Source organism: Phalacrocorax aristotelis, chromosome 3, assembly GCF_949628215.1.
Source record: "Phalacrocorax aristotelis chromosome 3, bGulAri2.1, whole genome shotgun sequence".
NCBI classification, from domain to species: Eukaryota; Metazoa; Chordata; class Aves; order Suliformes; family Phalacrocoracidae; genus Phalacrocorax; species Phalacrocorax aristotelis.
In genome coordinates, this window is record NC_134278.1 from 71,196,226 (window position 1) to 71,209,427 (window position 13,202).

General features: G+C 38.8%; 1 protein-coding gene across 2 annotated transcripts in view; it reads right to left on the bottom strand.

The window, feature by feature from the left end:
• The window catches only part of CCDC170 (coiled-coil domain containing 170), a 46,215-nt gene that overhangs the window by 12,625 nt on the left and 20,388 nt on the right, over positions 1–13,202 (bottom strand). For both annotated transcript variants that reach the window (XM_075087916.1, XM_075087917.1), the window contains exon 6: positions 6,029–6,346. In XM_075087916.1, coding sequence (XP_074944017.1) covers positions 6,029–6,346 — 318 coding nt within the window. The remainder of the gene's footprint in view (positions 1–6,028; positions 6,347–13,202) is intronic.

Below are 13,202 nucleotides of genomic sequence, written 5' to 3' on the forward strand. Positions count from 1 at the left end.
ATTGACCAGGAGCTGAGTGGAAAAAACAGATAAGAGTGATTTAGAAAATAAAGCATGTAGGTGAGAATGTAGATATGGATAGCTAAGTCTCAGAAGAGTGCTTCCCAATTGTTAACCTTTGAAGAGTGTTTTTTAACTAAAAGAGTTTAACTAAAAGAGTTTTCTAGAAAAAAAAAAATTCTGTAATCTAGCGAAAGCCCAAGGCTAAAAGGATAAAATCTCATAACAAGAAACTAGACTAACAATTCTGAAAACACTTCTAGCTCTGCACTGTTAACTTTGCAACACCTACATATAATGTAATTGATTTTAAGTTGTAAACTACTTATAAATTAAATGCTTGAAAGCATCTGATTACAGTACTGCCAAATACTGAAAGACAGTTCTATCCAAAATGTTGCTTGCTTCCCTCTTTCCCTCCCTCCTCTTCTTACGGTCATATAATTATTTGGTTATACAATTAATTATGTTGCATTTGTTACTGTGTTCAGACACTCATCTCCAAGCAGTCTCTTCATGTTAAGTATCTGTTTGCCTCCTGTCAATAAAATGAACAATAAGCACACAAAACTCCCATTAATTTTAATGGCACAGAAAGGGCTCCATCTTAGACTGCAATTAAATACAAACACTAGTTTGCACCCAACCCGCCTGAAAAACACTGAGAAATTACTGCTGCTCATACAGTGGCAGAAAACACTAAACAATAATAAAACTGCAAGAGCCCACACACACATTTTATGCTCTTCTGCATCACATATTGCTCAGCAGGCAAAAGAAAAAAGCTTTCTGTAGCTTGTGCCCACAGCAGCACACTGCTGCCGGAGAGCCCAGAGCCTCTCCATCAGGCTGCAGAGCAGCTCTGGGCACGGCGCAGCCGCGTGGGGCTTTTACAGGCTTCAGAGGTCCATAAGCACGAGAAGGTGAGGGATCATACCACAGACGGTGAGACCACAAAACCACCAAACTGTCAGTTTATCTTCCAGAGCATCCTGGAGTAACCTTCATCCTTGGCTTAGGGACAATCAACAACTTAGGGATTTCCTAAAATAAAGTCGCACTCTTATTACCCATCCATCCAGAGGCTTTCAAAGACTGCATTTTTGGTCCTGCAGTTCTGACCTCCCCAGTTCCCTGTGCCAATGGCTTGTGCAGCTTGACCAGCCAGTCTGCAAAAAATCACACTTCCTGCTTTTTGCTTCATGCGGCTACCAGGTAATTTCAAACACAGACCTTTTATTTCTTGTGCTACAAGAAGTCGCAAATACTCATTTCCTACCTTGGGGCAGCAGGGTTCATCCCTGCTGCAACTAAATAGCCCTCAGTAAAATCTTCCTGACCTTTATTTTTCTCTTGCGCTAAGCTTTTATTTTCTCTTGTGCTAAGAAGAGGGCATGTGCAAGCACCAGGCCCAGCCCCACAGCACACCAGAACAGAAAGATGGCTACAGCTATGCACTCAGTAGGGCATTTCCCTCAACAGCCCAAAAGTCACAGGGACAGGCACGTGGTGGACTTAGGATGAGTGCAAAAAAGCAGTGCGTAGGACGAAGTTACAAGGTCCATCACATCATAGTGGCAATTTTCTTTCCTCTTTTCTAATATAACAATTAAATATTCTAATCTTCTTAGTATTATCTTGGCAACCAATAAGCTATACTCTTGTGGGTTGGTAATACATCTTAAACTTCCACTGTTTTATACGTACCCATACACATGTGTGCACCTAGTACAATTTGGGTTTTTTTTAGATCCCTACCAGCTTAAAAGCATTAGAACTGCCACATCTCTTATTACGGTACTTACAACTCGTATTTTGCTTTACTGCATTGCACTCACCATCCCAAGGTGAAAAGTTCTGGCCTTTGAGTCACTTCTTGCATGGAAGCCTCCAGACACTCTCATGGCCCTTCCCAGTACTTTCTGAAGGCCCTTTTTTTGAATGAAATTATCGTAACTGTGTGTGCTACTCAGAATGCAGCAGGCATGGATTTATACAGTGGCATAAGTATGGTTTTCATTTTCTTCTCAACTGTTTTCCTAATAATTTTTAACATTCTAACTGATTGGGGTTTTCTTGGTCAGCCCTAAGTCAGTATGTATATTACTCTGCTTTTATCAATGCTTAGTTTAGTTTTCCAAATTACTTCCCACTCAATTCTTTTGTTTGGAAGGGTAAAGTGGATAAATCCCTAAAACTAAATATGTATTTATGACATTGCTATAAAATCATTAAGAAATGAGAACAACAAAAGATTTTAATGGGAGCAGTAGTAGAGCCTAATCAATTTTGGCATTTAAGAGTCTGTATATAAATATATATTTACAAAAATTAATAAAATTAAGACAAACTACAATCAGATCAGATGTTCCTATCTCAGGTCAGATGGGTAGGTAGTCAAAAGAAACAATTTTGGCCATATGAATTTAATTTGCTGCAACAGATCTGCAACAAAACTTGTCAAACAGAAAGGCCCTGAACCCAGAGACCTCATACCAGGGCTGGCTGAGGTCTACGTGAACTGAGAACATTTGCTTGCCTTGGACTCCAGGTGCCCGTGAATCCCTCCAGTGTGTTACAAATAATAAATGACAATAAAACCCAAGAGCTGTCCAAACTTATTCAGATGATACACGTCTTACTATAAGTGCTGAAAAAATCATTAGGACACAGATTCAAAGCAGTTTCTTAATCCTGCAATAAAATACCTATCACTGGACACTGTCAAAGCATATGCTGATTTTTTTTGAATGAAATTACAATTTTTGCTAATGATAATGCTAAGAGCTAGTATACAGACTATGGCTAACTCAGATGCCCTTTAGATACCCCAATCACCATAATTAAGAGATATAATCTTCAAGAGCATTTCAGATTTCACAGAAAATCTGACTACAGCAGTTGCAGTGAATAGTTTTCTCACAGGCCTTTTAAAATTTAAACTTTTCACAGCTCTGCTTGACAGGTGCATGTGCAGAGGTAAGCCAGACATAGCTGACCAGGCTTGGATGTAAAGATGAACATTTTGCCGGTTCATCTAGCCTATATGATCCTATACACAAAACTCCCAGAGGGGCTGCAGTTATTATTTACAAATGAAAAGCCAAAACCTGTTTACAGAAGGCATCAGACTCATACAGGGAGGGTCCTTTTTCTCCCAGATTCTTGCATAGTCTGTGCTGGATCCCATTAATCTAGTTTGCAAAGGCAAGTTGCTTGCAGCAATGTCCTGACAGAAATGAAACAATCTTCACTCAGGGAAAGGAAACATCTAATTGTAATCCTCCTCCCGTTATACATTAGGGCATTCATTAGCACATTTTCAATTTCCAGCAGCAAGACTCTCAGCTGCTGGATTCACACCTACCTGTCCTGGCATCGCTGCTGGGTTTCAGCCAGAAAGGGGCTGTTTTAAAACAAGCTAGCTTGGGCACCAGCATCAGTACAGGCTAATCTACCCTGACAAGAAGTCTAATGACTGACTTTAGGGCGTCTTTTATTTCAGTTTACTGAAAGGTTTATAAGAAATCCTATCTGAAGACAATTAACATTTTTTCTTGATTGACTGATAGTAAAGCATACATATCCTAACACTGATGTTACATCCAAATCCTGGAAAGAAATTCACCCAGAATCATAGAATCATAAAGGTTGAAAAAGACCTCTAGGATCATCAAGTCCAACCATCAACCCAACACTACCTTGTCTCCTAAACCATGCCCTGAAGAGATGCAATAGAAATCTGATCAACACAGATATGCCAACATGTATATTCCTTACAAATGGAACCTTAGAAAATGGGGTTTTTTTAATTCTGATTTGCAGAAAGAAAAGCAGTTCACTGCAAAACAACTTTTTGATGACAAAACTATGTTCTATTAGAAACAGATTCATAGCTGCATAATATTGGCATTTTAGCTTAGTTATTTCAAAGCCCCTAATCTTAATGTAGGAAATCTTCTGAGATGCCAGCACTGTTTTAGTAACATAGTTAATTTTGGGCAATGTGAATAGTTTTTTCTAAATGAGTCATTGCAGTAAAACATTAAAGCTTGATCATTTAACATACTTAGCAAATACAGTGATCCACAAAACTTTATCATTCAACTACAATTACCAAATTCACCAAGCAATATTAAATTTACAGCTAATATTTACGGTTCAGAAAACTGAGCCGCAATTTTTTTTTTAGAAAGGACTAGCATTTTGGGGAGTATTGCTAGGAGTATAGCAGGCAATTGCTGTACTTGGTAGCAGAGGCAGAATGCTACACTAGACATACCTGACACAGCTCCTCTAGTATATGAAAAATAAACCAACAAAAGCTGGCAACTGTAAGATCAGCATCTTAGTTCCAAAGCAAAGATTTAGGCAGTGGCAGCTTGGAGCTGATACCTGCTCTGTCTTAGTAACAAAGGCTTCCTTTTAGCATATATATTTAATTTTGATAGTAATAATACTGAAAAAGAAATCTGTCTCCATCTTCAGACCCCCCACAAAAGAGGGAGTTATTTTCCATCACAAAAGTCAACAAGTCTTTCTGGGCAGGGGGGAAGGAGAGAGAGAAAGGTTAGAGCATAGAACCCAAATAAATGAATTTTAACACTGTTATGGGAAACTCCCTGATTTACTGAACAACAGTTTCTTTACCTCTAAAACAAACAATGACAGCAGTTTAGAAAAAAAGAAGTTGACTATTGTATATTTTACAGTAGTTCTCTGTAACAGAACATGACTTGTCCAAGCAATGCTGTTACTTGGAGAACCAGTCACGTTCCTCTCAGGCAGCTGGAAAAGTTCCTATCTCCAACAAAATAAAGACCAAGTTTGAATCCTCCCCAATGCTACCAATCCGCAGGGGCAACCCAGCATGTAAAGCTAATATTAAGGAATAAAATCAGGAACAATAGATCTGAAATAAGTAGCATGCACTATGCATTTGTTTATCCACAAAAAGACTAACGGCTGCCCAGTGTAGCACGCGAATGGACTTAGCCCCAGCTGAATCTTACAAAAGCAGCAGGTCACCTGAAAGCACTCCCAGGCACAAAACCTTTTCACTCAATAGCTACCAGTCAACTTAAATTTCTCTTTTTCAGCAGTTCTCAAAATAATCACCATCTCAACAGAATATGCCAAAACACCAAATAGTACACACATCCACATAAAATTTTCATTAGATTTCAATTTGAAAGCAGGAGATGCTAGAATCTTAGAATCTGGCACGGACACAGAAGTTGGTTTTCAGTGGCTCAGTAAAAACAGCTTTTGCTTTAGTGCATGACTTCTAATTAAATAATAGTCCTCGCTGACAAAATTAATATCTGTCCATGTGAACAAGCAAGAAACTTCAGTGCAGTGTCAGGATACTGACATTGGTCAGACTGTATTCTGGCTCCCAGCCTCCTGAGCTCTCCCTTCTCTACCTGTACATGCAAACACACCTTTGCAAACACTACCAGCAAAAAACCCTCAAGCCAGAGCATTAGAATACCCAGCTGCCTTCCTATTACATTTCTCCTGGATAGTGAAGTTATATTTCCACAATGTTTAACTGTAGGCTAAACATTGCAGGTGCAGGTTTTGAGAATTTGGGGGAAAGAAGTTGCCTGGGGCAACTCATCAGTTATGTCTGCTTTGAGAAACAGGTCGGTCCTTGAAGTTGCTATTGTAGCAGCAAATCCATACTTGTTCACATGTTCCACCAAATCACAGGGATCACACAGCCACTTCTGATGTCCGCTAAGTGGCACTGAAACCAAATTTCAATGTCTTAACTGAAAGACCATTCCATGTCTTTTCTTGTTAATAGCATCTATTATTAATTCCATTTCTGACCTCTTCCTATGTAATAAAACATAGATGCTTTTTACCTACTATCTCAAATCAATAGACAACAAAATTAAAGGATTCTGTCATTTCAAAACCTAAGCAGAAGCAAACAACTCTCTAACAGATTAATAAAATGAAAAAGGATCCAAAGAGAATAAATTCACACATTGGGTGAGTACAGCAGCTGTTGACTTACTATTTCTTTACCCTCCTCTTTGGAATTTATTTCTCGGATCCTCTCCAAAATGGCCTTCTCGGAAGGTTTAACTATTGCAGATCCACCACTGAGTAGGGTAGCAATTTGCTCTTTAAAAGTCACTAAAGAGCTCTGAGCTGTCCTGGCCTCTTCTCTGCTGCTCTTCAAGCTTCCATCCAGCTCACTGGAAGATTTCTTCAGATTGTACAGTTCCCGCTTTGAGGCATCCAAAGCTTTCTGGTTAGCAGCCAGTTTATCTTGGAGGTTTCTGATCTCCACCTCCAAACTCTGTCTCCCTATTATAGTGCTGTCAAGATCCTAAAATACATGAAAGATTAAACCAGGGTTTTAAAATTTGTTATAACCCCTCCCCTCCACACACAAAGCAGGGAATAACTCAGAAGCAGGTACTGCAGGTAGAGAAATTAGGACCCATATTGTTTATATATGTCAACAATATTGACATATATACTGATATATTATGTACATTGTCTATATGGGTCAACATCATAGGAGAACTCCCACTGAAATTGATGAAAATCCACAGCCTGTTGTAATCACACTATAGACTAACCTCTCGCAGTGGCCTGCAAGAAGTAATACACGAATAAAATCTTCAGGTAAACAAAAACAAGTTTTTATTGTAAAACTATTGTTATCTTATTTTTTCATTCAGACAATATGACTTAGAAAACAAACAGTGAACAAGATGTAACACAATAAATCCAAAGTACTATACCTCGGAGGCAAGGGGAAGGGAAGGAAAGGGAGGGGAGTGAAAGGAAAGGGAGAGGAGGAGAATATTTCAGTTGGAAGGGACCCAAAATGATCCTCTAGTGCAACTGTCTGACCAATTCAGGCTGACCAAAAGAATACACACACACTATTTGAATACAGTGTTAAGAGCAGAGTTAGAGGTAATCTCTGAGATCAGTGACAAATTGTGACAAAAATTCCTGAGGGTATTTATACACAGAAATGGAGATTGAGGGGCCAAACAAAAAAATTATTATTTTAAGACAGCATAAAAGAAGGTGCAAATGCTCAAATACCAATTTCACCTCAAAGAAGAAATCCTTAGATTTTGAAACACTTAGAAAAATTTTGAAAAAGGGAACTACTGAGCTATGCCATCTTCTGAAGAAAGAAAAATCCCTATTGCCATAAGGTCAAATTTGCCTAAGGAATAGAAGAAAGTCAGTGAAGAGCTATGTGTCCTTCCACAGAGCCTAAAACTGTCCCCATCTGCTGCTCAGCTGGGCTGCCAGTGTGCAGAAGCATGACTGGGGAGGACTAATGCGATGGCAGTTCTATCTAGTACCCTTGTAACTATTTTTTTTTTTAAGAAGTCAGTGCCTTGCATTTCAGAAGTAATACACTCAAAGACAATGTCATCTTCAGTAGGGAGACTGGGTACCGTAAGATAAGGCTACCTGGTGAATAGCCCATAAGATTTACTGCTCATGGACATCCTCATATCTTTGGCATTTTGTCATGGTTCTCGTTCAGCCTGACACCTATGATCCTTTCCTTCTAAGCCCAGAGGTTTTAAAAGTTATTTCCCTTTATCTTCTGATTAATCAAGACTCAGTTTGGAAAGAAGAAAAAATACCCAGTACATATATATCTATACCTGTTGTATACAAAATATTGACCCAACAGGACACATCAGACAGACAGAACTCTGTGTCCTGACCCATGATGCAAAAGCAAATTATGATAGAAAAATGAAAGAAACATAACCCATCTAAACATAAAGAAAAAAAAAAATATCTCATTCAGTTAGCTTGTGAACCTCTTTCCTTTCCCCACAATACCAATATTAAGAGAGCTTATACATTCATATACAAGAACAACGAATAGTATAGCAAAGACTAAGTTTTCATTCCTCAGGGTATTATATGATTGACGGGAACAAATGGGAAAGAATATTATAAAGGGTGGGTGTCAGGACGATGGGACCAGACTCTTTTCAGTGGTGCCCAACAACAGGACAAGGGCAATGGGCACAAGCTGGAACACAGGAAGGTCCAGCTAAACATGAGAAAAAAAAAACTTCTTTCCTGTGAGGGTGCCAGAGCAGCGGCACAGGCTGCCCAGGGAGGCTGTGGAGTCTCCTTCCCTGGAGACATTCAAAACCCACCTGGACGCGCCCCTGTGCCCCCTGCTCTGGGTGTGCCTGCTCAAGCAGGGGGGTTGGACAAGATGGTCTCCAGAGGTCCCTTCCAACCCCTGCCATTCTGTGATTCTGTCATTAGTTCACATAAGACACAAAATTATGCCCGAGGATGGCATATTTATAGAGTGATTGGATTTCTCTGGAAGTTTCAGTTGTTTAGTAGAGGCTCCGTAAGTGGACACATATGAACTAAGATTGTGTACATTGGAGTTAAAGAATTGTTCCTGGAGCAGCTGTGAATACAGTGACCACTCAGGGGTCTCTCAGGGTCTACGTGTGCTTGCTGTATAGCACTGTAAGTAATTTTTATTAATGGAATACATGCCAATCAAGTAGTAAATCTAGGAGTATTTATGTAGATCAGCAGTGAGGATGGACGAAACGTGAGTTTGGGAGGCACCCTTGGAAATAAAATATAAACATACAATACTAAAAATACTAAAATGTTTAAATAGCTTCAAAAAGGCAAACATGCAAACACATAAATCAAAATAAACCAAAACAAACCCTGTCATTTAGGAAATTATTTGTTACTACCCCTCTCTAAAGCAATCGTAGAACTCCCTTGGAAACAAATGTTGGCATGATTCCTTGCCATTTTCTCTTTTCTATTCTAAACACGTCCTATTAATAGAAAATTCCCACCTGTGCTCAGAATTACATTATGGTAATTACAGCAAAGAATAAAGAGTGGCTTATTTCAATTACAGTTTTCAGCAGTATGTATTTTTCCTTTCAGAAAGGCAGTGCAAAAGTGGTTTGCCACTACCAGGGCGCTTACCTAATTACAATCTTGTTTCAAATTGTGAACATCTGCAAACATACACAGCTGAATTAAGAGATCAAGGTATAAAATAAGGAACTGGGAAAAAAAAACCCACCCAAAACTAAAAGAAAAAAAAAAAAAAAACTAAAGCAATTTACAGAATAAAAAAAAAAACATAAAACTCAAAACATTAAAATTCTGAACAAACCTTCTTGTAAACTTCTTGAATGGAGAGCATTTACACTGGGTAGTTTCAGCAAGGTCAGCCTGAACACTGAACAGTATCCAGAAATTTAGGAACTGTGACACGTCGAGGTGGTATCCCAACTAGGAGCAAACCCCTAAGGGCCCAAGAGATCAGTGCAGGTGGATAACACAGCTTCCACTCCAGAAAACTGGAAGGATAGAACCACAACAGCTCATGTTTTCTTTTTGGCTCCTCAACATTTATGTCTCATGTCTCTGAATTATATGAAGGTTTCAGTATGCAGCCTGTAGGGTCAACATTGACACACAACAAATTTTGAAAACAGGAATAATTAGGGAAATTTATGTTCATAGGAAACAGAATTAGGCATTAGGTGGATTTACCCGGGGTAGACTGTGCCAATGACTGGCTGTTAGACACAAGAGCTGTGGCAGATCTACCATAGCTGTGCTCACCTGCAGACATAGAAAGCAGCACCAAAGGTTCTTTGACTATCCAAGATGGAGCCAAAGGGCTCATACGGCACAGCGCTGTACTTAGTTACCCACTCCGGCAGGGACACAGTCTACCCGCACTCACCCGCTAGCACCCTACCTGCACTAGACTGGAGGAGAGGTAAGAGTACCCAGATCATTGCACAAGGCACTGGCAAGGCCTCCTTCATGAGAAATCATGTGTTCAATATTACCTCAGCTGCATTCACAGAAAATGTGCTCAAGCTGTAACAGCTGGGGAAAATTACTTCTGTCTTTTAAGCAGAGAAAGAAAGGGACTTTCATATAAGGAACAGCTATAAGAGCTGTATTTAACACTGCAAAACAAAATGAGGGAGATATGATCACATTAAAGAGGCAGACAAAAGAAAGAGAGGAAACAAGAATGGATAAGATCTTTAAAGTATTAATACATATCCTCACTCTGTTGATCTCAATATCTACAATGTGGGTTTTTTTAAGTTGTAATAACTCTTCCTTAATATACTGTATTCTTTCATATATTTCAAGATATCAACTAGCATGTCCCATACACATACACCAGGTCTGTTGGTCTGTCATTTCATCCAATAATCATTTTTTAAAAAGTGAATAGTAGTCAAATTAGTGACTATTTCTGAGGCAGTTTTAAGTGTCAGAGTACATGCTATAACTAATAATTAATTTATTTCAATTTTTAATTACTTTGGAACATCTGAGTGAACACTACCTACTCCAGAAAGATTCAGGTGTTCAAGCTCAGGTTCCCAGGGCTTTGAATTACCCCTCTAGTTCTCCTTTCCTAAAGCAAAAAAAAAACCAAACCCCAACCCCAAAACAAACAAACAAAAACAAGCAAAAAACCCACCAGCACAACTGAAGCAGATTCAGAGAAAACACAACAGGTCCACATCCCAAAAGCACTGTAGCGTTTTATTATGGTTGTAAGTAAGCACAAATTTAATTGCTCATTTACCTAACCACAAACTGCAAAAATAAAAATCTTTAATTTCATCTCATCCAATAGAATAAAACAGGCTGTGAAAATGGTTTTTCTCTAATTATTTTGCATGGCATTACAGAAGTATACCACACCCTATTAAAAAAGCCACTATTGTGGCTTTGCAGACAAGGTTATGATAATACTGATTTTTATCTCCAGCACCAGCTTTTATCTTAACTTCTAAAGAAAAATAATAGCAAAGAAGGTACAAAACCTCTCTTCTTGTACTGAAATTTTTGGCCCTAGGAATTGCCTTGTTCAATTTAAAACTGCTGAGAAAAATTGTTTTTATTTACATGAATTTTTTAAGTCTGTGGGCTTCCAATACTAAAAAGTATCCAAACCACATTTTCTTATCAATTTACATGTTGGAGTCAAGCTCAGGTGCTTGCAAGTTTGGCAATGTTCAGTTTCAGAAGCTCTGCAAAAGAGAGGATGGCGTGAAGGCTTCCCTTTCCACTGAGCCCTCTGAAGAGCTGTGAAGCTTTAATTAACAACCTGTCAGGAACCAGCAGCATTCGTTTCTGTCTCACTGTTCCTCCACACACAGTAGCTCCTAAAACAATTTCTCACTGAAAGGGAACCTGAATCATTTGCTGTTCAGGTTAAAATGGAGAGGTTTCCCCACAGACTGCACATAGACCACGGCCACCTAATCACACCGTCTGTATCACCCAGCAGCCCTGTGGACAAACTACGTGGACACTCTCCTCTTGAACCCCGTGATCTCAGCCGTGGCTAAAACAATGGGCAGCTGCACCAATGATGTTAGAGGAACTCATTCTCTCCTGATTCAATGTAAACTGTTGTAAGGGTTTCTGTAGAAGAGGTTATCAAATAGGCAAGCCTCTATAGCTCCTCCTTAATTACATACATACGTACATCAAAATTACAATGATATTTAAGTTCAGTTATGAAAATATGTTGTATCAATTGTGCGCATGGCATGCAATTTTTTCAGATGTCAAAATTATAATTTTCACAGAAACACTATAAGAGAAATTACTCTTCTGAAAGCTATTTACATACTTGATATCAGCTTTGCTGATAGGGGAAATCCCAAGCCCACTTAAACTGGTAACAAAAGTTTCACTGACTTCTGTGGAGTCAAGATCCCACTGTTTGTTTATTGAACAAAAGAAAATTCAAAGGCACTTTTAGCAATAGTGACAAAGTTATGCTTACTGTAAAGACACTGGCTTTTTTTCCTCAGATTTAAAAATAATGAGAACTTTAAAATATAGTAAATACAATCCAGAATTTATGGAAACATGAAACCTAAGATTTGCTACAGGAAAAGCAAAAAATTTAGCAGAGAACTGAAATGCGAATTTTTCACTTCCAATGAGATAAAGAGAAACACAACACTGTAAGAAGGTGGCCGCAGACTTGAAAGCTCAGGAGACAGATGAGGCCTTGCCCGGAGAGCCCAGACCTTTAACAGCAACAGACACGAGAGAGTGTCCAGAGCCTTACTTGGACGTTGGCAATATAGCTGTCCCAAGTACAGAACTGGAGGAATTACTGATTATTTTTGGTCAAAATTCATTAATAGTGAAGGGCTTTCATGAGATTTTATGTGAAACATTCATACTGTAAGATATAGTAAGAGCACCAGCTGTTAACATAGAGATGCAACCTCTGATTCAGGAAGCCCCAGACTGATGGAAGCTCAGAAAGTATATGGCCAGAAGTATTTCTGAACACTTGCCCACACACAAGGTACTGGCCACTCTCACAGCTTAGACAACAGTTATTTGGCCTGATTTAGCAGATTCCTGCAAAATCACAGTCCTTCACCAGCATCTATCACTTTACAACCCCTGCCACAACCACAAGTCCATCTTCGCTGTTTTATTTCTTGGAGCAGCCAAGTTGTCATGGTTTTAGCTGGGATAGAGTCAATTTTCTTCACTGCAGCTTGCAGCTAAAACCACGACACATGTGTTAACTGATGCCTTTGTTACCGTTCCAGAGGAAACTGTGGGCTTTTGGGCTTTCACCTATTTTGAAGAGAATAGGTGAGAATTTGAAGATAATTATTTACATTAATTAATTTGGGAGGGTTTTTAGACCAGAGAAGGATTTGAACTTATTTCATCATTATTAATACTGGCACCTCAATCAGCATCAGAGATTCCACACACTAAATCAATTACACATACATTTACAACCCCCACCATTACATTAATAGTAATAATAAGCTATAAAAGAGAATGCAGGTATCATCCAGATGAATTCTTACACAAGCCACATCTCCAGTTACCACTGTTACACCACACAGTCTCTAAACTAGCTTGCTCTTATCTGCCATCTTCTCTGATGATTCAACCTGGAATCATTTGTGATGCCTGCTGAAACCTGTAACAATAAAAAAATCCAGGTTCTGAGAAACTTGGTACTTTATTTATCTACTGGGACAAGAAAAACCTGTGTCTCCTACAATCAAAGTGTTTGGGTATATGCAAAATGTAGGCATGTTTCTCAAGTTTACTCAATTTCCTTAAATAATAAGTTTATATTTAAATTAACTATGTTTTCATAC